We start from the raw sequence: 25,328 nt of genomic DNA, 5'->3' as shown, positions 1-25,328 counted from the left end.
TCAATTTTATAATTTCTAGATTCTATTCTACTGGATAAATAATTTAATACTGAGGACATCACTAGTTGAGAAAAACGGGTAATCCCAGTTAAGTTATTATTGTATTGCCATTTGTCAACATGATTTTCTAAAAATAATTTAAAAATATTGCTATTCAAAAAATAAAAAAGTAGGTAACAGCTATAATATAATTTTCTGTAAATAAGAAATATCGAAAAAATACATAAAAATGTTTTTTTGTATTTTTTCAGAAATGTAATCGTTTCTATATAATTTACTTACTTTTTATATCAATAAATTGTAACATAGTTATTATGAAAATATTTTTAAAATAATTGTAAAAAAACATATAAATTTAATAAATAATTTACATAAATATGTTAATTACATGATTTGATTATGCATTATAAATTAATTTATTAACTCAAATCAAAATATACTTTACTCGAATAGGCTTTACAATCACTTTTGAGTCATTTAACAACCTCTATTTAGTGAAGCTACCACAATCGGTTCGGAATGTAGATTCTACCGAGAAGAACCGGCAAGAAACTCAGTAGTAACTCGTGTTATTTCAACAAGATTACGCTCTTTATTGTTATAATGCTGAGCTTATTGCGTTTTTGAATGAAGATAAGGAAGTAACTAAATAATAATAATTAATCACGTTTATATATCGTAAATAATTAATATTCAACTTAATACAACATATTAAAACTTATTTAAGCTTACAGCCGATGTGATGGGTCACTCTAACGAGACCTATGGGTGAGAGTGCCAACTGCCAGTGAATTGTATTCTTTGTCTAAAAACATTTAATCATACAAGTAAAATTAATAAAATTTTGAAGAGAGGGTTTTTATTTTTTAAATTAAATCTAAATTAGTATTAGAAATAAACATACACTCTTACACAAAATAATGTAATAAAATGTCAGCAGTAAAATTTAGCATAGAAATATTCTTTTTACTTTTTAAATTTATATTTTATGATATCATTGTTTCAATAATCGATTTAAAAAATATCTGTTCATCCAGTGTAAACCTTTGATGTAATATTAAATAATTTAGTTTTCTTAAATTGGCAGGGTACATACATTTTTTGGGGATATGGTAATGTATTATTTAATATGGCTTTGTGCAAGTCCGTCTGGTTAGGTAGGTCATTATTATTACATTATATTACAATATTAAGAAGGAAGGATGTGTAAGTCAGTGTAACCACAGGCATAAGGGATATAACATCTCAGTCCCTAAGATTAGCGGCAATGAGATAGTTAAAATTTCTTACATTGATAATTATGGATCAGTGGTGCCCTCTTAACCTTAACCAATATCTTGTTGGTAATTTGCCAAATTAATTCAACTTTTGTTTATTGATTTACCATAGCTTACAGTACAATTCAATACCAAGTTTTTGTAGAAATTGACCCTGAAAGTCAGTTTACCGAAAAGTCTTAATACTAATTTAAAAACAACCGTGCGATAGTCCATCTCAGGCTTGTATTTACTTTTTGGTCTGAACTCGAAGTTCTTCATAAATTTTGAGTCATAAAAATAGTCGTTTTCGTTGATTTTTGTTATTAATTATTACTCATTAAAATTAATAAATCTTATTGTTGACTGTTATTTTTTATTAATTTAAAATCAATTGGGTATTGGTCTATTCTTTTTAAAAAGTTATTTTCATTTCTGTTCGGTGAGACTAAGGCATGTAAGATAAGTAAGGGTGAGATAATAATGTAATGTTATTTTTCTATTTACCTATCAAGACTGAAAAAAATAATGCGTCCTATGTCAAATTCATGATCGTACATTGAATCAGCTCAAAAATCGTACGGTTGGCTATGCTATACTGCAATGAGAAAATTCTTCTATTAATGACAGACAGTTGACAATAATAATCTTATTTGACATTGATATATTTATTTATTAACTTCATACTCTTTAACTTACGTCAGACAATTGCGTTATTAATTTTCTTTGTCTTTGTAATATAGTTATTATATGTAACGACATAAGAACTAAAATTAATTAATTTAAAGCGTTACAAAGAGTTTCACGGCGACAAACAGTGAAGACTGGAGGGAGTTTGAATTTGGAGAATGGTTGTAGAATTTGTTATTAACATTAACACTACAAAAGCAAACTCTAACTGATAGAGTGCGATCGTTTATTAAGCCGTATATTAATAACATTTTAGTACTAGGTGTGCATTTGAATCAAAAATAACTGATTGCTTAAAAATTGTATATTAGTTTAATTTTTGCTATTTTTCTATTTAAGAAATAATCATGGAGCGTAAATTTTTAAACGTTATTCTGCTTGGTTTCGGATTTATGTTCGTGTTTACTGCTTTCCAAACTATGGGAAATATTGAGGTAAGTGTATTCTCAGGGAAATGTGAAATCGCTATTATTTTATTGAAAGTATTTTGCTCTAACATTTTGTATTTTGAGGCAATAAAAAAAAAGTTGTTTTATAACTTATAAGCAAAACATGCTCTTTAAAAAGTGAATTTTCATTTTTATATTTTGTGTTTGTTTGTGTCATGTGTGTTTGTCTTTATTGTACACAATATATGAAAACAATTGCACTGTAGCATTGAAAACATATTACTTTCACACTCAACCTTCACAACTAGTTGATGGAGATTGAAGCTAATGAAACAATTTAGTCATTGCTATTTCACCAACAAAATTAAGAATTATAAATATCCTAAGGAATAATAAAATGGGTTCAAATAAACATAAAATTAAAATTCGTTTTGTATTGGTGTTCAGGCACTCGAAATTTATTTTTGTAAATGTTATTCTAATATGTACCGAACAGGACTAGAATTGGATCCATTACATATACATATTTTTTTAAAAAAATCTATTTTTTAGTTATTATTTTCTAAACTATTATGATTGTACTCAGATGAATCATATTGGATTTCTATTTAGCATATCAGCACACAGCCCAGTTTTAAAAGACAGTTTTGGCATTACAGACAAGCAACCCCTAACCTCTATATATAAAACTCATTGATAGTTACAGCAGCAGGAAAATTTAAGTAATGTTTACATCAACATTATTATTATAATTCGATCCACGCAGTTACTGCACTTATCTTCCACATAACTGGGATAAAGGTAAAAGGCTGAATGAAATGAGTATATTGATATAAGTCTTAGTTTTTGGTATTTTTTAAACCTTTAGAATATATTATATTATTGACATTAGATAGAAATACATTAGATTACATAGAAATACATATATAACTGTCTTATTATTATTATGATTTAAAATAGGTAGGTAGACTGCCAAATGGGCCAGCCGATGGTAAATCGTCACCATCTCAAATGAAATTACTGTTAGAAATTATTAAGCTTTTACTACAAGTTATTCATTCACCGGGTGACATTGTATGTAAAGTTACCATTGGCTTAAAATAATGTTAATTCTACTAGAAGGATTATCAATCTATGTATAAGTAAGTATAATCATGTTTTGAGTACCACACCTTATTTCTCCATAATGTATATGTCTTGGACAAGATTATAAAAATTAAACATTAATAAATATGGCAGTTGTTTATATACAACATATTTTAGGTACAATATTTATCCTCTCATAATTTAATTGTAGTAGGTAAGACAAATAGTGATAGATTCCATTCAAAAAGGTGAACATTCCATAACGAGTTGACATTTACGCGCGTACGCAGACGCATGCACGTCCTTGTGATTGAGTAATAAAATATTTATTGGCTACCACGAGATGTTATGGGTAGGATGTTATGTTCCCTTTGCCACTGGCTTAATCGCAAATCGAATTATATTACATACGAAATAGCAATGTAGTTTATTAGGTAGAATAACTCATGAGTATGTGGTACCCTATTAGCCCTGCACAAAGCCCAGTATCAGTTAAGTTTGCTTTAGCAAGCTTCCAATTATATTCCCTTTATACCATGTACGATTTATATAAACTGTTATATTTTTTTGATTTACTGACAACTTACAGTGTTTCATTTGAATTTATTTAATCAATTTTAAAAACATCTAAAATACGAAACCTGAGAACCTCATCGACAACTATCAGCAAAATTTGTATATATTGTTAATAGTTTTTCATTTTGCATTCTAGAAATCTGTTCAGTTTCAGAAAATCCTTACTAAAAATCTACCGACAATAATTTGATATAGAGTATACGAAAGAAATAACAAATAGGTTTCTATTAGGGTTACATTCCTTTTGTTTCGACATAAATCTTATGTATCCAAACGAAATAATAAAGCTACTTTTATATGTATTGCTTCGCACTCAGATAATTCTATGTTTACGTTCTTTTCCCATTGAATAAGTCTTATAGAACTTTTATCTATTATTATTGGAATTTGGAATTAAAAATAGGTTCCACATTGGTGTGTATAGGTAAATTTTCTAATTCCATGTTATGTTGAGCGTATTGTTTTGTTTATTGATTTTTAAATATAAAAAAAAAAAAAAAACGAATTATTACGATGTAAACAATGTTTTATTTTTCACATAATTGGTTTACACTAAATAGTTTAATCTTATGTATCAATAAAACAATGTACGTAGTGTTTACTTTATCTTTGAACTAATATAAAATTAATCGTTAAGGAATGGATTACTATTTTAAAAATCATATTTTATTCCTACACAACATCATTTTTCAAACTGCTACCTACTTTAATTGAAGTCTCAGATACCTCTAAGATTAGATCAGAAACCGCGGCATCTGATACTGATACTGAACGATTAGTATAATATTTTAGTTATATTCTTAGGTACGTATCATGTAGTATGTAAAACATTTTTAATTTTAAAAATGAAAGTTTTTCGGGCGAGTGTTGTTGCTACATATACATATATGTATATTATTATACGAGGTATAAGTGATATTGTATATTGGTTATATTTGTCGGTTCGGTCGCTTGATACATGACGGTTCTTCTTATTAGAATATACATTCCGAACAGGTTTTTGCTTTACATATTTTAATTTAATCTTGTAAAATGACGGTACTAAATTGCTACTAAAAGTTATCTTTAATTAAGTACATTTTGATGAAACGTTTGTGCAAATTTGAAAAGATACTCGTTGATAAGTAAATCTTACATATTCAAAGAAAGAAAAAACTATCAAAAGAAAGAAAGCCATAATATCTCATATACTTAATATAATGTTTGTGTATCGTTTCTTAAAGAAATTCCTTAAAAATATTGGCTTAGGTGCTAATTTAGCAAGTTTGTTATCGGTATAAATACCGTTTATTCATTCGAATAAATCGAATTCGAAATCGAATAACGTGTAAAATGTATTTAGCTATACATAAGAAATATCAGGAAATAACTTTAAAAAAAGAATGATTATATTTTTGATTATAAAGAGCTAACTAGATGCTGAGTTATCACCGAGCATATAAATTGTTGGACAATTTCGTCTCTTTCAAAATTGCGTTTTTGGTATCAACAAAGTACATATTCTAAATTGTTTTAGATACAGTTGGTACTTCCAATTAATAATTTTAGGCCCGATTTTATACTTTATCTATACAACGGAAATTAATTAACAACCTTTATACAAACTTTTACTAGTAACTCGACCTTCTTGGTCGCACGGATGCAATTTATTAATAAAAACATAAAATAATAAACATTATATATAATTAAATCCCTAAAGCCCTCAATTTTGTATTCGGTAATTAGTTCGGGAGATTACCCACAAAAATAACCAAAATTTTACCTCTTTATATATAATGGCTAATAATATTAGTTATATAAATATGTTATAGTTTTTTCTAATAAGTAACTATTATATTATAGGAGAGTTTCTAAACTAAAACAAAGCGGTCTTCAATAGTCGCGTGATTTATGGCCAGGAAATTCATATCGTTCGGTAACCTCGATTGCGTAACTTATTTATCTATAAGTATAAAATATATATCAATTAAAATGTATTTATTTATATCATACTAAAGTTAACGCTTTTGTAAGTATTTACCACTAAATTAAATTCAATACTATATATTTTAGAAAGTATAAAAGTTTATTTCAAAGTGGTTAGGTAAAAAAACAAACGATTAGGTCAAACTTACCACAGATAACATTTGCTATAGAACCATACAACTCGTGTATATTTTTGTTCAGCTTAATTATTTGACCCTATAAGATATCCTGTTTACAGCAAATCGATCGCAATTGTTTCTTATTTTATGTAGGTCGAGAAAGCATAATTTATTATTGCAATAATATCTTCCTCGGCCGTACTAACAAGTTATTGACATGACCAGGTTTTATTTCAATTATGTAATGCGAATTGAGAATTTGAGATCATTGTCCGAAATCGCGATGGTCGCTTGTGTAACACTTTTTTAATGGCGTAACTTTTATGTCAGTTTTTTTGCCAATGTTAACGTAGGTAGTTTATTTTAGTCAGAGATGAGTGAGATATATATCTGATATTTTAAAAAGAAATAAAATATTTTTTTTGAATAAAACATAATTAATTGTGACTAATCCATTATTTTATTATGTACTGTATTTAAATGTAGTAGTTTTATTTTAATTATCATTACTAAAAAGTTTGAATGATAAACATATATTTTTAATGAGTTGTGGATCAATAAAAAATATAAATGAACGCTATAGTTAATCAACAAATTATCTAAGAAAATATAAAGTGTTAGTTTCGTACTAATAGAGAAAATACTCTAATTGGAACGATAGAACGCGTAAAATTATTAATTATTAATAATTAGAGCATTCATCAAGCATACGTAATTACACTCGAGTATAATGTCGTTTATTTCATTTTAAACTTAGGCGTTAGCTTACTGTATAGATAATTAATATTTATATTTAATTCGTATTCTCTTATTTGATTCAGTTGGTACTTCTTGTGGCATTATAAATTTATATGTATGCTATGGGTTAACGTTCAATGTAATTAATTTCAAAATATTGCCATTATCCACAATTGTTGATATTATCTTTGCTCGTCTATAGTCGATAAACTCAAGGATCACACAATTTAGGTCAGACCGATTTATTGGTGAGATACGAAATTTCAAGGGTATATTTTCAATAACATGTCGTGTAATGTTGACATTATTATCAGTCAAATAAGATATTCTTTGATAATATCATAAATTTGCCAATACTTTTGACTTGTGACATTAGAAATTGATAAAATTGACTTATAATAGTTTTTGCTTTCAATGTCTCTTGTACTTAATTTAAATCTGCATTTAATTGTTCTAAATTTGTCGAAATACTTTAAGTAATTAATCGATTTTTAAATTGAACTTAATAGCTCAATTTATCTATCCATTTTATTGTAATGAATTTATTTTCTTCTATTAAATATTCAAAAACATTTTAAAATATATATATATATATATATTGTTCTAGTATTTATTATATTTATTGCAGTTCTGGCATTTAAAATCATGTATTGTCTATAGATAGATCATAGACAACATACATTACATTTAATATATTATTAATTGATAATTTATGGGTTTTCTTATAATATATTTAACTCTAATGCTGCTGCTAGCATTCTCTTTCCACGTGAACTTTGTGAGAGGGAATATTATGCGGCAAGTAGACGTAACAACGATTTATGCAATAAGAATTAAAGTGTAATAATATTTAAATTTTTTTCTAGACTATAGTAGGGTACGTACTCTAATGTGATACCTTAGAGTTTAGACTTTAACTATCATGCATATACTATATATTATAAAGTAAATGAAGTAGCGTTGAAAACAATCAATGTTTTTTTATGAGCCAATTATCTTCTATACATATAATAAAATTTGAGTGTCTGTTTGTAATATTTAAATAACCGCTTTTTACTAAATGCATATGTATGTACACACACGGTACATATACCAAAATAACATCGTTTACAAATTTTGTCTGTCTGTTTGTCTGTTTGTTCTGGCTAATCTCTGGAACGGCTGTAGGCAGTACAAATCATTTAAAGAACAAATAATCTACTTTTAACACGCTAGATATACAAAAATTGTTATACAAACTTGTAAATTGTTATATTTTCCTAAAATGCTATACCCATATTCGTACAATAATAACCCCTAATTCCATTTTTGGATAATCCTTCGGATTGACAACACTAAATTGTAAATTTCGAAATAAAAAATGTTTCGTTACATAATTTTTATCGCACCTGCATAGGTGATATAACCTTGGATTGTCTTAAATTGCGATATTCATGTTTTTATTACGTTTTTGGGTTTATCCAATTCTGGTATGGGTATCCTTAAGATGTTGCAACTTTATCGATAGTGTAACTCAATTTTGTGTAGGTATTTAAATATAAATAATGTCCTTGTTTACTCGAGCACCTTGTTCTGGATTCAAATAAGTAACTCGCTATTATCTAATGCTAATTGTACGTAATCTTTGCATGATCATTTACGCAAATAAATAAAGTGATCACCTCTTGAGAGAGGTGATCATTTTATTATTAGTGATCCAGTGTCATTGGTTTGAAGAAAATGTATTGTTTTTATATGGGAACAATGTTGTATATTTACAAATCTACAGTACTTGAATGAACGTATAGTTTATCTTATCTAATGTTGTTTTGATGTACGATAACGAATTCCTTCGAAGGAAGACTTTTGACATCGCAATATTACAGGGCCAAATAATATGTTAGTTAAGTCGTAGATTACTTTGTGAAAAATAGTTCGCAAAAAAAACTGATGCTGGACAAAGTCCTCTTTTTGAGAGGGTTTGGAACTTATTCCACTACGCTGCTCCAGGATTGTTTATCTGATACACATATGGTAGAATTATGTCTGACACAAGTAGTTTCCTAAAGATTTCTTCCCTGTCGAACTCAGGAAGGCTTGATCTAAAATTCTCTAAGAAATAAATATATGTAATCTTAGGTTAATAAGACTGGGTCAACTCGGATTACATTATACCAGGATTCGATGATTAACTACACTACTACGACTTTCTTTATGACATTATAAATTAGAAATCTTAGTAAACAATGTTGTGTGTAATTGTTGATTATTTGGAAGGTTTCTTAAAATGCCTTTAATACTTTATAAAGTACGAAATATCATTAATTCAATCTGTTTGTTCCCAGAAAACCATATTGGACAGTATAACACAGGATGATCCAGCCTTCACTGGCGACGGATACACTTCGCTCGCCATCATCTATGCAACACTGGCTATTTGCAATTGGATGGCTCCCTCCATCATAAGCATCACGGGACCACGAGGCGCCATGCTTATCGGGGCACTTACTTATTTGTACGTATGCTTCCCTATATTGTTTCAGACTTTAACGTAATTAAGTATTAAATTATTTATTTAATTGCAATTGGTTATATAATTAATATTTCCGCCTTAAATATAAAAATGGCACCATACTTCTTGAATATTACAAATACGCTGTCCAGATATGGACTGAACCCGCATTCAACTCAAAATATTTACTTACTCATACAATGCAATGTTACTGAGTAACGGACAGACGGATACCATACATGTTATCATGTGTAATTAAATACCCATAACTTATGAATAGGGAATATAATCAAATAGCCTCTCTATATATCGCTTTATTTGGACAATTACTATGTCAAAGTTCAGACCAGTGAATTGCCGCCATAAATAATTGTCAAAGCGTTGTTAGTTAAAATTCCTTAATAAATGTTGTTGTAAATTATATTTTTCATTAAATATTTTCTACGATAAAACGATTATTCCAATAGGTATCTTAAAGGTGTAGATATTGATTGGTACAAGTTACTTATGTTTTGTTTTTTTTTTTTTAATTTGCTAATATATCCTTTCTGCGTTGATACAGCTCACAAATTCTTTGTTGTTATTGGTGTACTCTAGTCGCCCAGATACTTAATTGCATACCTACTAACATTCACTAGAAGAGTCGAACATGAAGTTTATGAACTCGATTGGCATTTTGCTGGCATATGTTGTGAGAATCAGCCAGTTGACCTTCGTAATCTGGTCTTAGAACATTGACCAAAACTTTATTGATATTCATGTCAGTCATGGCAAAGTGATAACTTAATTTTAAAGTAAACAGTGCGGATGAGATTTAATTTTAACTGTAGAACTTTCTGGAATAATTTTACATGGAAATTGAATTTGTTGGAAATTAACTTTAGTAGGTACTTAATCAGCAGTAATTCTGTAAGAGTTCACTTTGGATTTCACTCATGAAATGTTCAACACCGACTTCCTGCGATGCGCTATTGTGACGCGTGTCTCGTTTTCATTTTATAATTATTAAAGTCAATGTCATTTATTACTATCTTACATTTACGATCGTGTTTTGCGGTGAATTTAGTTTTTGCTATACAGGCTAAGCATCAAATCTTTCTACATATCAGTAGAGCAACTTAGCAGTGAGAGCAGTAAGACGATTAGATTTTAGTTTGTTTATATGTATATTATAAATTGCGTGATATTATTCTTAGTAAATAGTATTTATCTGTTAGTAAGTCGGATAACGATAGCTTGGCAATTGGTCGAGTACCTACGCTCCAATAACAGCTACGTTGTGTAACAATCTTACTTCTATTGCAGGCGTAGGTTTATCGATAACGATCTTGGATTATTTATAAACGCTATGAAGTTCTTCCTTTATTGCGAGACAGTAGTAATTAAGTCAAACAAAAAGTAGATAATTGTATTTCTTTTATTATTTACCTTATATGTTTATTATTTTCTTGACAAGGTTAAAGATCCCATGAAGGTTATTAATAAATTCAATCGATACCTTTTTTTTAATGTAACGTGTTTTTTTGAAGATCTTAATAAACAAAGAGTTCAGTCGGAGGTTGTCGAATAATAAACATCTAATATTTGAATTTATTGCAAGTCTATCTGTTTTTATACATCCATAACATCGCATAGGTAGATTCGTATAATTTATCATGTAATAATTCTATCTTGCTATCTTGATATGTAATCTAATCTCAACTTTAACTTGTAGTTTATATAGATCAATTTTGTGTAAACAATGTCGAGAAGCGTTTAGTATCTATGTGTGAGTTTGTTAGAGCCATTTGTTATGGTGCCGCGTAGCTAAAAGTGATTTCTCCTGAGAACGTTGCGTAAAATTTGTTATAATTTTTTATCTAAATCTTAACATTATACAATCTTAGAAGAGTGCAAAATGCTAATGAAATGAAATGTCTAATGTTATGACATGTGATATAAGCATATCAATTTCTTTTTATTGTTGAAATTTGAAACTTAATAAAATGTTATATTTAGATACGGTCTTCCTCAAAATATTATTTTCCCGGATGTTTAGAAAAACACTGATTTTTTATTTAATTAATCACCCCTAATTAATTAGAGATAAAATCGTAGGTGTATACTCGTATACATAACAAAGATTTTAGCTTTCCAAGTAGGCGATATATATTTTTTTAAATACATATTAGGTATGTATGTAATTTGTTACTCCAGTGAATTACATATTAAAACGGTAGGTTACAATGTCGTAGCGAGGCGAGTGCTTGTTTGGACGGCCAAGATAAGGAAACGTTATAGACGAGCAGATGCAGCATTGTTGTACCGTATACCTTCTGGTACTATCTCCTGACAGATTATGACAGTCTCACCAGCAGGAGACTAAGCTCTCCGCATGCGTGAAGGGTCGTTCTCATGCTACGCTCTTTTAATCAAAGAGGTAACAGTAAAGACCTCTAGGGTACCATTCTCGGTTCAGTCATTCGCCATGACTTGACCATGCCCATGGTACATAAAGGGGACGTGGCTGACTTGAAGCTCAATAAACCGTTAAAATAAGGCAATAAACATCAAATGTGTACTTGTAGATTACATCATGAGTTCAAATTCAAAATGAAAAAAAATCCGAATGCGTGATTTCATCATGGTAAAAAAAATATTACCGTTTCTTACCAGAGCCTAGGCATGTTTATGTCATGGTACAAAAAAAAACAAATCCAAATAGATTGTTCAGTCAGCACACGGCACGGGCGATACGGGATCCGTTATTCTAACGTCGCCGCTTGCATTTTAAACATAGAATGTCGTTTTTTTGAACCTACTAATGTTAAACGACCTACGTTACTTTCTGATATATTTTGTTTAGTTTTTCCTGCTGTACTCCTTATTGTTCTGTCCATATATATTTATTTAACGTGAAATAAAGCGCTACACGATATATGTGCGTATTGAAGTATACATAATTAGGCACCATCCACCCAGCTTAATCGAAAAGATTATTGTGACAAAATAGAGGCTAAAAAGAAATAAATAGAATAAAAATCTACAAATATCATGTTCGTCGATTAATACAATGCACGATATTATTTTGATTATTTTTCTATGAAGCGAAAAGCAAAACCTGTATGTGTACTTATACTAATTGTCATGGGGATCCGTGAAACTGTACTATGAATATGAGCAACTACAACTACAACAAAACTCAAAGTTTCAAAATAAACAGCGTCTTCAACTGCTAATTATTCTAAACATTGAACTCTGTTCATCTGAAACAAAGACACTAACTTCTTAGCATTCCGTTAATTCCGCGGGTGCCGAGTCAGGTGCACAGGGAGCAACTCCGAGCAGTTTCCAGGGCTTGCGAGCCGGGTGCCCTTTGCAATGAGCATCAACGCTCCCCTTCACTGTTCATATTGCCTTTCCCGCCTTGGCAAATTTGGTAGGAAGGTTTGGTAGGTCTGTTAGAGCACCTTTAGATATTCGTTCTAAAATAGAACTTACTGCAGTTCTCGACAGGCTAAGGACTTTTAGTCTAGACTTAGTTATAGAGGAGTTTGCTGGTATACCTCTCGCTCCCACTTCAAGCGCATCAGGTTCAGTACCTAGAATTGATTTCCTAGGCTAACTTTTAGAATTAACCTATATTATCAAGCCTATATATGAAAATTAACACGTGGAAGATAATGATCGTTAATCATTTTAGTTAAAATAATAGCTATATCTTGCTTTTAACTATATACATATTTGAAAGCTATTTAGATAAATTAAATGTTTTTAATGACGTAACTTTGTTATTTTATTAAATTTTTTTAATACTTATTTTATCACTGTAATGATAAAGAAAATATTGTCTTTAAATAAGTACAAGTTTCTTAATAATGAAATACCTATCTGGTTGTAGAGGTGTTTTAGGTGCCCATTATCATAGTGATTTATTAATTTTTAAGTACGCTAACCGGCTAATGTACCACCTGGTTAGTGTTCATCCCTGCTCACGAGCATTGGCGCTGTAAGAAATATGAACCTTTCCTCGCCCAAAGCTCTACGACAAAGTACAATAAAACTCAAGTGACAATATAACTACAGTTCAAAAAGATCAAAATATATTAGAAGTTCGTTTGGAATTCGTTTTCTGACCTTATATTTTTAGAAAGAATTATACATAAATTACGGCAATAGGTCAATTACAAAGCAATAAATAGAATGCATGGACATTGTAGTTATTCGGTCTAGTTAGTACCTTCACTGGAACCGAAACGATCAAGCCAAGGCCAGTGAGTTTTGACACGCCCATTTTATTATTCGTCTACGTCACGACGATCGCCTTTACTATATGTACGATCTGTATGTGACCTCGGTTATAAAATTACTAGTACGGAAACAGTTTTCAGACGAAAACATTGAACCCGCCAAGTGCGGATTCAAGATAATGAGTTTTGATTGATTCTGATTTCTTTAAATATTAAAATTGGTTTTCGATTTATATTCGTAATAATTTACATTTTTTTTATAGATTGGCAACAAGTTTGTAAGAGAGTAGGAAATATTTCATCAACAACAAGTGCGTTCATACGTAACGTACAGGTTTTATGTGTACGTACATGTAGACTATTCAATTGAAGAAAGAATAAAGATCAGTAAACTTTAGAATTGCGTATTCTATGCAATTTTCTAATAGCTCAGTTATATTGTACTTTACTAACAGATCGTGATTAATATATGTTTAATATAATTAATATATTATGACCCGAGATGGCCCAGTGGTTAGAACGCGTGCATCATAACCGATGATTTCGGGTTCAAACCCAGACAAGCACCACTGAATTTTCATGTGCTTAATTTGTGTTTATAATTAATCTCGTGCTCGGCGGTGAAGGAAAACATCGTGAGGAAACCTGCATGTGTCTAAGTTCAACGAAATTCTGCCACATGTGTATTCCACCAACCCGCATTGGAGCAGCGTGGTGGAATATGCTTCAAACCTTCTCCCCAAAGGGAGAGGAGGCTTTAGCCCAGCAGTGGGAAATTTACAGGCTGTTAATGTAAAAAAAAATGTTAATATAAATATGTTTATTTATAATACAACACTATTCCACTTAACAATTTACATGCACTTTAATTTTACTTCCAAAGATTCCTTTATAGCTTCGTCGACGCACAAAACGCAATATTTATTGGAAATCCATAATTAATATTATAGATTATTCCAGCTGTCGACGAATCCTGTGAAATCGAAATGTTGTTAATTTGGCTTGTCTTGTGGTTTAAATAGGTTATACATTTAATTTATCTTGATATAAGTACTTTGTTATCTAAATTTTAAATATCATTAATTATTTATTTACGTATAGAGAGCTATGACTACGTGCACCATACGCGTTTCTAAAGTCTGGGGATTTTTCTTTGCTAAACAAAACAAATACATTTTGAACTTAAGGTTTTCAAGAAAAGACAATGTTGCCCGTCAATTTCACTCAATAATATAGAACAGGTTCATGTCATCCTTCCATTCCAGATGAAGATAAATAATGACTTCCATCATCATCCACCTATGATATGTATGTATATATGTATGATACACTGTTATTAGATCATTGTTCGGTTGAATGAGCAGTGGACGATTTAAATAATGTATATTTCAATCCTTTCGTTATCTGCTTAACGTTTTGTTAGAGGAAATAGAATATGTTGTGTAACATTCCAACGATTAAAACATATAATTTTAAAAAACCACTAGCTGATAATGCGGATTGTAATTTGTAAGCTATTTTTAAAACATGTTTGGTTTTTTTTAGGTAATGCCATGATTAAATTATATCTTGGTCGTTCATGACTTATATGAAAGATTTGTTTTCGCCCGTGGCTCCGTCTGCGTGTGAGTGCAGGGAAAGCCCCCCCAGCCCCTTATACGCGAAATAAAAAGTAACTTATTGCCTATTCTTATGGTAGTAGGAATAATGATAAACAAACTTTAGATTAACGCATTTCATGCGATTTGCTAATAACTCAGCTATGCTGTGCACTACTAAGAGTTTATGATTAATATATCTTTATTTATAATTTGTATTACAAATAAAGATATATTAATCATAAACTAATACACTTAATTACTAATTTACACTTTAATTTTACTTCCAAAAATCCGTTAAATTTCGTCGACGTTCAAAACGCAATTTTTTTGTAAATCCATAGTGAATATCATAGATTAATCACGCTCTCAACCAATGATATTGCGTCAAATGTTGTTTATTTGGCTTTTCTCCTCTTATGGTTGGAATAGAGTATGTGCTTTTCCTGATTATAATCTATCTCTATGGATAATTTCGTCTGGCGTGATTGATTGACTGACTTTATAATATTAGTAAGATTAATTACGATTTATCATTCAGTTAATAAATGTATATTAATTTACTTGTCTATTTATGTTTGAAGGAAACTATTATGAAAAGTCCATTTAACCTTGTATGGAATTATAACAATTGCGTGTAACAATTTTTATGATTTATTATTTCAGTTGTGAAATATTTCCTTATAGAAATATAAGGAAATATTCAAATCTATTACTTGCTCTAAGTAATAATTTTATCACAATGTAAACCAACCTTCATCCATAGACACTGAAGCGTTAAAAAGGATAAACCATTTCTTATTCAGGTCGCTATTTATATGGTATCTAAGACGTTCTGTCTCTTGTACCGGTAATTACACTCGAATCCACACTTAAAAATATATTAAAAGGTAAAAAAAGCCAATCGGTTTAAAATCGGAATATAATCGTATTTATTTACTTACAAAAATAATTATTGTCAGTTTTGAATGAATGAACGAATGACATGATTAAAAAATAACATTGTCAAAAGATCAGTAAATAAAAAACACTATTTTTGCTATTTCAAATAACATAATTATTTTATTTTTATAAATAACTATCTAGCTGCATTGTCGGGTCAAGTTTAAGTCAGTTGATAACATAACTTAAATAAAAAGTACATGTGACTTACAATCATAATTAATATTATATCGTAGGTACATACATATGTGAGAAAAAAACATTTACAATTTATTTTCTACTTTACGGTCTGTTAAACTTTTTCGCGCTTAAAAAGGTTATTTTTGTAAACAATTTACATGCCGCAAGGCAACATCAAATATTCCGAAGTTAAAGTGAAAATATTTATTCATTATAGAAGTATTACAGTAGTTAATTAATTTTAAAAATCTACCACGTGTTCCGAAATAAATAGCACAGCAGTGTTATTCTGTTAGAACTCACTGCGTATATCACTTGTGAAATGGTAACCGATTTACGGTGATACGGCACACTGTTACTGTCAAATTTCACGACTTATTTATCAGTTTCAAAGCTCTACAGAATAGTTTAATAGGTCTAGAACAAAAAATACAGCGGGATTACTTTTTATTTTCAACAATTTTTTTGTGTACAATGTCGATGGGCGGTGGTGACCGCTATGGATTGACACGTACGCCTACCTTTATAATAAAAACACTCGTTTGTTTTGTATAATTAATAGATTTATTTTCATTAATAATATGACTTCATTATTATTAAAGTAACATAACTGTTGTGCCTTTATATGTACAATGATAGGCATTTATTTGGAAGGTTTTTTTGGTTGATAGTAATTTACGAGTTTTAGTGTTATCAACGAAACATTTGGAATCTTATTTCCTGAAAAATAGCTAGTGTTAGCTAGCTAGTGTTTGCTAACTAAAATACACCAAACGAACGGAATCTAACATCTCGTAACTTGTATAGTGCATGTAAATTTTTATGTTTGTTAGTCAAATGTGTTCATTTACGTTTTAATTTCAGATTCTTCATAGTAACATTCCTGTTCCCTCGCACTTGGTTCCTGTACGTGGCGAGCGTGCTGATAGGCGCTGGAGCCGCCGCGATATGGACGGGACAAGGGAACTACCTAACGCTTAACAGCGATGCTGAGACTATTTCCAGAAATTCTGGTATCTTTTGGGCGATGTTACAATGCAGGTAAAAAGTCTTAAAATAAAACTTACATTCAATTGGTGTTATAGAGTATGTTAATATGTGTATTAGGTAGATAATTGAAAATTGTTTTTTTAGTCTTCAATGTAAAATGAAAATTACTTAGGAAGTCCTAATTGAGTCCTAGTTGCATTAGGACAAATAATGAATAAAATCATAGAAAAAAAAACATATAAAACGTTAAATTGTTTTATTGTTTGTTTTAATTCAGAACTTATATATCTTTTCTCTATAAAAATAACAGAAGAAGAAATTAAAGAAACAAATACTATAATTAATAAAGATATTAAATATAACAAAATAAAATTTACATCATTTATAGAAATAAAAGAAATAAATCAAATAAAAAAAATATAAATACCATAGATTTGTACACAAAAAAAGTTAAATTCAATAAACAAAAAATTGGTCAATTTTCTTGGACCACAGACTATAGAAGTAATAGTTACGCTATCTATTGTTACCTTTGTTGTGGACATCTTAACATTTTATGCGCATTTCGTCAATAGGGAATTTCCACAATTGTGAGACAAAGAAATTCTTAGCAAATATATTTCATTTACTATAAGTTGTAGCAACATACATATTTATTACTCACTAAGTCGTATGCACTTGTTGTAATTCATAGAAATATTGCTTGTGTTTACCTCATGGGAATATATTATTCTACTTAATAAGATCTTTACGTTATAATTTTTAATTAGTATAATATCTATAAAATACAATCGATATGTACATAATATTCATGTTCAAATATTCCAATCGAGAATAAACAAAGTTTAGTATTATGTCTTCCACTTCCTTTCTAATATCTCTGCTATATTGTGCACTACTAACGGTTCTTGAATAATATATCTTTATTTATAAATACTTATGTTTTACCTTAATTTTACTTCCAAAGTTCCGATGATAGTTTCGTCGACGTTCAAAACGCAATTTTATTCGCAAATCCATAATTAATATCATATATTATTCAAACTTTCGACCAATGATATGACGCTAATTCGATGTGAAATATTTGGCCTTTGTCCTCTTGGGGTTGGAATAGACTATAGTTTTTTTTTGTTATAAGTGGCTTCTTAAGTTACTAAGGCCAACAAGAGAATTATTTCAATTATCGTTCGTAATGTCTTGGAATCTCAATAAATAATATAAATACGAAAGTTAATTTGTTAAATTATCATGAAATGTTGTATACTTGCACATACTAACTAAACTAACTAACAGCGGACGAAAATTTACAAATATAACAGTTTGATGTATGTCACATATCTGTAGGACTTTCCTTGCTCTATAATAAATCCATACTTATATATATTATTGCAGCTTATTCTTCGGCAACCTGTTCGTCTTTATAAAGTTCCAAGGCAAGACGCATATAGACCTGGAGACTCGTAACGTAGTATTCGGCGCGCTGACCGCGGTGTGCGCTGTGGGGATCGTCTTCATACTGCTGTTGAGGCCGACCAGACGAGCGCCAACCATTGATGATGTAAAGGTCTCTTTTTAATATTACCGTTTTCGCTTTTCATGTAATGTGGACTGCCTTATAAAATACTAGCATTCCACCTCGGCTTCGCACGGGTGCAGTTTTTATAGAAAATATGATATATAAACATAATTTGTGTGCTAAAACAGTCAGGAATAATGTTGCTTTCTAGCAGTGAAAACTAGTTTGGAATACGTTAATTACTTTTGGATATTGCAAACGGACAAACAAATTTTCCCTGTTTTTGAAATAATACAGATGAGGCTGTCACCGTCGAATCTATATTTTCTTCGAAAAATCCTTCTCGATATGATTGATGAACTACTACTAAATAAAGCCAATAATAAATATAATATCTTATTATTATGTAAATATTGAAATGATAAACCTTGCGTTCCTGAACTGGTACGTAAAGATGGTACAAGTTACAAAGTTGGATGGATATTTTTTTGTTGAAAAATTACTTTACTCCCTTAATATTTTAAAATGAAAAATGGTTTAAAAATATTGTTTTATAGTATTTAAATGACTAACGTATTGTAGTGAAAAATTGGGTAAGAAAGTTCAGCTCATTTCCAACGATTTGGCCGGCCTATGAAATTAAATGGGCTTGTAACTATACCCTCAACGACAATGTTACATTATGAACATATATAAAACTAGTGGCCGCCCATGGCTTCGATCGCGTTAGGTGTTGGTCGTCTGATATTAGTCATAAAAAAGGGTTGAAACTCACTTCATGCTAAATTTGATCAAATTTTGTTCAGTGGTTTGGCCGTGAAAGAGCAACAGAGAGGCAGAGAGAGTGACTAGAGTTAGAGATAGAGGATTTTTTATATAAGATCCAGTCATTAAGAAAGTACCGCGATTAATTCCTAATATAGAAATGATTGAACGTTACGTTAGTATTTCAGAAAATCATTTTCTGATATGCATTGATAATAACAAGGCTAGCGAAGTGTTAAAACGCAATTGAATTACACGGTAGGTAAAATATACTTCTTTTATGCCTATCTTCAAAATTTAATTGATTTCGTTCTCTCGACCGTAGCGATCATTAATCTCCTGTCTTTTCCATCCAACGTGACATTGACGAAATAATCTGTGCCCTGTTGCCACAACTAAAAGCCATTAAACTAAGAATTTAATTTAATTTGTTAAATATATACTTAATTAATCTCTTATAAAGCAACCCATTCAATTTCAATAATGACGTAAAACATAGTAAGTTCATTGAAATATTTTTGATTAGGGTTTTTATCGAATAGATTTTTGCATGATCAACAAAATCTTGACCTTCCATTGTAAATTTTTTATATTAGAAATAAATGTCATCCGCAACCGGATCTCGTTTTCTGCGAAGCAGATAAACCTGACCCTGACACAGATGAATATAAAGTAGTTTATCGATATTTATCACATATGTTTTCGAAAAGATCGAGAAAAGGGAATCCTTAACGAACATGCCGAGCCGTAGTTTTGTTGTACTAAATTACTTGGTACAAGTGAGGATCATTTAAAATTTCAACCAAGGGTCAAACGAATATAAACGATATAAAAAACGAACTTTACTCTCTTATAAACATATATTGGTGCTCATTATAAAGCCTTTTTATGGTTCGGTCAAGGGAATCTGGATGCTTTTGTGTTTACTGGAAACATGAGGTTGGGGCGGTCGTTAATTTGATTTTATAGTTCTTTAGTTCTTGACATACTACATAATGGTGTAATGTAACATGATATTGAATAAATAAATAATAAGTGTTAAAATATCATAGCTATTTTCCGATAGCCCTAGACTCTAGCACATTCTTCAAATAAAATTTCTAATGTTCTACTTAATTCTCACGCGAATATGTACAAAACGACATTTTTTTTTCTGAAACCCAAAAAGACCTACTTAAGATTCGAAGTTTAAATCGAAAAATTCAATCGTTTAAAAAAGGATGTGGATCTTGCGATTTGTATTTTTACTTCGTAAATATATCCTATTTAAGAATTTTTTTATGAACTTCCAATAAATGGCTAAAATGTAAATGATTCCTTAAATATAATTTTTTCACTAAAACTTCTGGTACGTGCCGTGGCATTAAGAACTATTAAGAAGTATGTTTGAAAGAACAGAATTTCTACTCTTTAAAATATCTAGTTGTTATTAAATTATTATAATATAATCTCTGTTATTTGTATACTGAACATAGACTTTTTTTTTTGTTATATAGAGCGAGATGGCTGTGTCAGAGGCCGAAGGTCCAATGGAAGCGTTCAGAGGAGCGCTCAGGTTGTTCTGCACCAGTGATATGATACTGTTGAGCGCTGCTTTTGTTTATACAGGTTATTATTTTTAAACATAATTCATATTATATTTATTGATATTAGCTGTCCCGGGTGAGCATAGCGAGTAGCCTTTTTAGACACACATAAAAGGGAATAGGGCCCTTAGGTTTTAAGTTGGTCCTTGATTCATATCAAGGGTCAGCGCATTATATTATCGATATTATAATTTAGGCTTAGTTTAAGGAACTTGGCAACAATTGTCTACGACACGTAATATTAGGCATTCTATAGACATCCTTATAACTGTTACTCTTTCTAAGATCAAATAGAATTTATTTTTTTATTTATCTTTTAAAAAATTCTCAGTAACTGCCCGGAGCCTGGGAGTTGACAGTTTGTACACTGCTCGGAAAGTACGTAAAGTCCTACGCCTGAACTCTTACCGGTTGTGACGGATTTGCCATCCCATCGGATTATGAGAGTCAGGACTAGAGATTGCATCTCTGTTTGCGCATACACTTGTTCCCTATAATATGGACCTGCATAGTTGGCTCCTTTGAGAATTGCAGGCGAGATTAAAATAGTTCAGGACGAAATCAAAGGTGAATTGGAATTTAGTAAATATATTTTAAATGTTTACAGGTGTCGAGTTATCCTTCTTCAGCGGCGTGTACAGCCCCAGTATCGGTTTCACTCTTGCAATGGGCGAAAATGCAAAACAACTTGTAGGCCTCTCTGGTGTATTCATTGGTATGGGAGAAGTACTTGGTAAGTAATCACTAATCAGACTTAAACTTAATTATGCCATAACGACCTGCAAAACTTTAGATAAATGTTCTAGTTGAGAGACGTGTTAATAGATAAAAAAGCCAGAGATGAGGTTGCCTGGAAATTTAGAATAATTTTGCAACTAACAATTGAAAACTGATGATACTAAACACATGGGTTGAATATGCGGAACCCCCTTTCTTACGTGGTTAATTGGTACTGTCTAGCAGTATAGGTACATAGTTTGAAAAATCAAAATAACTGGAAATAGCTTCCACATTATTAAATGCATTTTGCCGATGCGTGCATTGTTACTAGTTTCATCTACCGCTGCAACCATTGCCCTGACCTCTTGCCGATATATTTAAAGTAATTCAAGTGTTGTCATTGTAATAATGTTAGTTCGATGTCATCATTTACGTCAAGAAGATATTTGTCCTCAGTTCGTGTTTCGTACCGGAGAGGTACTTTAAATGTTATCAGCGTGATAGAAAACGCATTGTTCTCTAAAGTGCTATTTTTTGTGTAATCTATGTTTACCTGACAATACTTGACGGTTCAAAAGTACTCGCTGAAGTTTATTTGATTAATTTTTTATGTTATTCATGTACTTCTGTTGAGTTCATTTATCTTTTACGGTAAAAAACGTTAGGGTGAGTTCAAGGTCGGCAATGACTCGATCACTTTTTAAATGTTCTTCTCCAGTTATTAGAAGCAATTTTATTAGTATTTTTTTTGATAAACTAACTTATTATATTATTAATAAAACATATTCCCTTCATAATACATTTTTAAACAACACAAGTTTATAAAGCCTTTTAATTCTAGGTGGAGCCATTTTCGGTATCCTCGGTAACAAAACAACGAGATGGGGTCGGGATCCTGTGGTGATCATGGGCTACCTCATCCATATGACCAGCTTCTTCCTGATCTTCATCAATCTGCCAAACGCAGCGCCCTTCGGCGACACCATGGACACTTCCTACATCACGCCCTCGCCCTACTTGGCTATGTTCTGCAGTTTCCTCCTAGGATTCGGGGACGCCTGTTACAACACCCAGATTTACTCGATGCTGGGCGGAAAGTACGCGGACAATAGCACATCCGCCTTCGCTCTGTTCAAGTTCACTCAGGTCAGTCTACTTACTTTTATTTTATAAAAGAAATATATTTTTCTATAATATGGTTTGAACGCATCCTAGCGTTTCGGTGTGAAATTGTCTGTCAATTATGAGACGTGTAAAACATTAACGTTACATACCATGCTTATTTATATAAATATATATTATCATAATGTGGATCAAAAGCGCAATGTTTTAATAGCCGCCTAACGATGTAAAGTCGCTGTAAAGGATCGATCCTGATCCCTTCTGCTACCGTCCATACTCCTGACGCAAGCTTTAAGCTTTATTGGAGGGGTAAATAGGAATACTAGTAATTCCTTATACAGGGGCATTGCGATTATTCTTTTAAAAAAAAAAGAAAAACTAACAAACACAATCGGAACAGTCGCTGGCGGCCGCGTCGTGCTTCTTCTACTCGTCGCGCGCGCCGCTGTCGGTGCAGCTGGGCGTGCTGGCCGTGCTGGCGTCGGCGGGCACGGCCGCCTTCTGCCGCGTGGAGTGGCGCTCGCGGGCCCGCGCACGCGCCGCCGCGCTCGAGCCCGCCGACGACAAGCTGGCGCCCGCCACGCACTCGCTCGCCGACAACACGCTGCACTACGACTGAGCCCCCCCCCCTGCTGCCTCGCCGCTGCGATGTGCTGACTTCACTTGTGTGACGAATGATGGTTGTTGTTGTCGTAGCCGTGTCGACATTCCATATTCTTAAAACGTTATTTTTTTATAGGAGCTTTATTTTTTCGCTGTACTATGAATTAGTTCTTAATCATTTCAATCAACGTTACCATACTGTGTCCTAGCTACCACAAGCGGGCTCATCTTTTAAAGTAGGTACTTATGACAGACCTTGTATCACATGCCTCGAGTACTGAACCGATGATTACTCAACTTTACATTTTTAATGGCTTTCATTTTATACATTTGTTAATGGTAATAATTATTCTTCCATTTTGAGAAACGAAAAAGATGATTTTGTTCCCTTAATCGCAGTGGAAGCTGGAAAAGGTTCGAATAAAAATTTTATTCATTAAATTAAATTTAATAAATAAGTTACTTGAAGATGCTCAAGTAACACTATTAACACTAACAGAATGACAAGAACACTAACTATAACTCTATCTTAAATATTAGCCAATTATTAATTTTATTTATTTCTTATAAATAAGAAATAAAACTTCTAAGGTATTAAAATCTTGAATATTAACATTATGTTAGACCTATATTTAGCGATCCGTGCGCGTCCTGGTTAGATACTACGAAACGTAAAAACTGTTTAAATGTTCAGTACATATCTTTTTTCATTTTAACTTCTCATATCTTTCATCGCCTTAGAAAGACGATTTATACAAACAATATTACATCTATAAAATTTTATTTGATATCCTACTAAACATTGTACTATTTCATTTAAATATCAGAAAACAATAGATTTCATACAGCATTTGTTTTTTGAGTATTGTTTTATTAATAATATTATCAAAGATCTCAAAAACCACTAATAGTTTTGAAATAACGTCAATAAAAAAGTGAGCAATTACGAAGTTGTTTATATGTATACAAAAAGTATCAATAGAATTTCATAAATAAGGCAGAGTAGAAGCCTCAGACTGATATTGAAAAGGTTTATCGTAGTTAAACATTCGAATTTGTTAGTATTATAGATAATTGACTGAATACAGGTGCAGGCCACAATATTGATGTAAAAATGATATTCATTGGTTAATTATAATATATACTATCTGTGGCCCGGTGCTAAAAGGGCCAATATCAATAACCCACACTTTTGGTAATCAAAATAGAAACAATGAACAGATGTTGCTAGTTACAAAACATGCCTTTTTATTTAATATTGATGGTATTAGTATGTAATGTTAAGCTTATGTCGTTTTAGCACAGATGAATTTATTTTAAATTATTTGACAAATGGCAAAATGTGGCACCAGGCCACAGATATAATAATTGGAACATAAGCTTTTCATTTCGTAGTGATCATTCTACACAATCATTTTGACGAGATCCTAATGTAACATTAAAAAATTACAAGTAAACTTTAATCACTTTGTTTTTAATAATTTCACGACATTTCTAATTCTGATATTATATTGGCCTATTTTCAAAAGTTTAATTAAACGTCATTCAACTAACGTCTGAATATTATATTACAATAATTACTAAAATAATTTCTTAAGATAATTAATCAAAACTATTATTAATGTGTATAATATTTATTTCAGATAATTAAATATTTAATTTGAAATTATATAGAGATATAAATCAGAGACATTCCAGCCAACAAAAAAAATAAATATTTTATATAAATTAATTTGTAAATATTTGATGTATATAGGATATTGTTTT

General features: G+C 30.8%; 1 protein-coding gene across 2 annotated transcripts; it reads left to right on the top strand.

Annotated features, from left to right (window-relative positions):
* Positions 1-1,947: 1,947 nt before the first annotated feature.
* On the top strand, positions 1,948-24,743 carry LOC113394990 (UNC93-like protein MFSD11). 2 transcript variants are annotated; one of them, XM_026632495.2, is made up of 9 exons: positions 1,948-2,208; positions 2,286-2,380; positions 9,144-9,313; positions 17,124-17,300; positions 18,642-18,813; positions 21,027-21,138; positions 21,724-21,849; positions 22,678-22,982; positions 23,359-24,743. In XM_026632495.2, exons 2-9 carry the CDS (start codon positions 2,294-2,296, stop codon positions 23,575-23,577), a joined length of 1,368 nt encoding a protein of 455 aa, XP_026488280.2. In that variant the 5' UTR covers positions 1,948-2,208; positions 2,286-2,293; the 3' UTR covers positions 23,578-24,743. The 2 variants fall into 2 exon arrangements, with proteins under 2 accessions (XP_026488280.2, XP_026488281.2); XM_026632496.2 differs by having other exon boundaries at positions 1,949-2,380; positions 18,642-18,807.
* The last annotated feature ends 585 nt before the right edge of the window (positions 24,744-25,328 follow it).

This window comes from Vanessa tameamea, chromosome 9 (assembly GCF_037043105.1).
Source record: "Vanessa tameamea isolate UH-Manoa-2023 chromosome 9, ilVanTame1 primary haplotype, whole genome shotgun sequence".
In the NCBI taxonomy this organism is placed as follows: domain Eukaryota; kingdom Metazoa; phylum Arthropoda; class Insecta; order Lepidoptera; family Nymphalidae; genus Vanessa; species Vanessa tameamea.
Note: the sequence above shows the minus strand (reverse complement) of the source record. Positions and strands in the feature narration are given on the sequence as shown.

Excerpts from the sequence above, each read along its gene's own strand:
- LOC113394990 (XM_026632495.2), top strand. The coding sequence starts at position 2,294 with ATGGAGCGTAAATTTTTAAACGTTATTCTGCTTGGTTTCGGATTTATG. Across the intron at positions 2,381-9,143 it reads AAACTATGGGAAATATTGAG|AAAACCATATTGGACAGTAT; the intron begins GTAAGTGTATTC and ends GTTTGTTCCCAG. Across the intron at positions 22,983-23,358 it reads CTCTGTTCAAGTTCACTCAG|TCGCTGGCGGCCGCGTCGTG; the intron begins GTCAGTCTACTT and ends CAATCGGAACAG.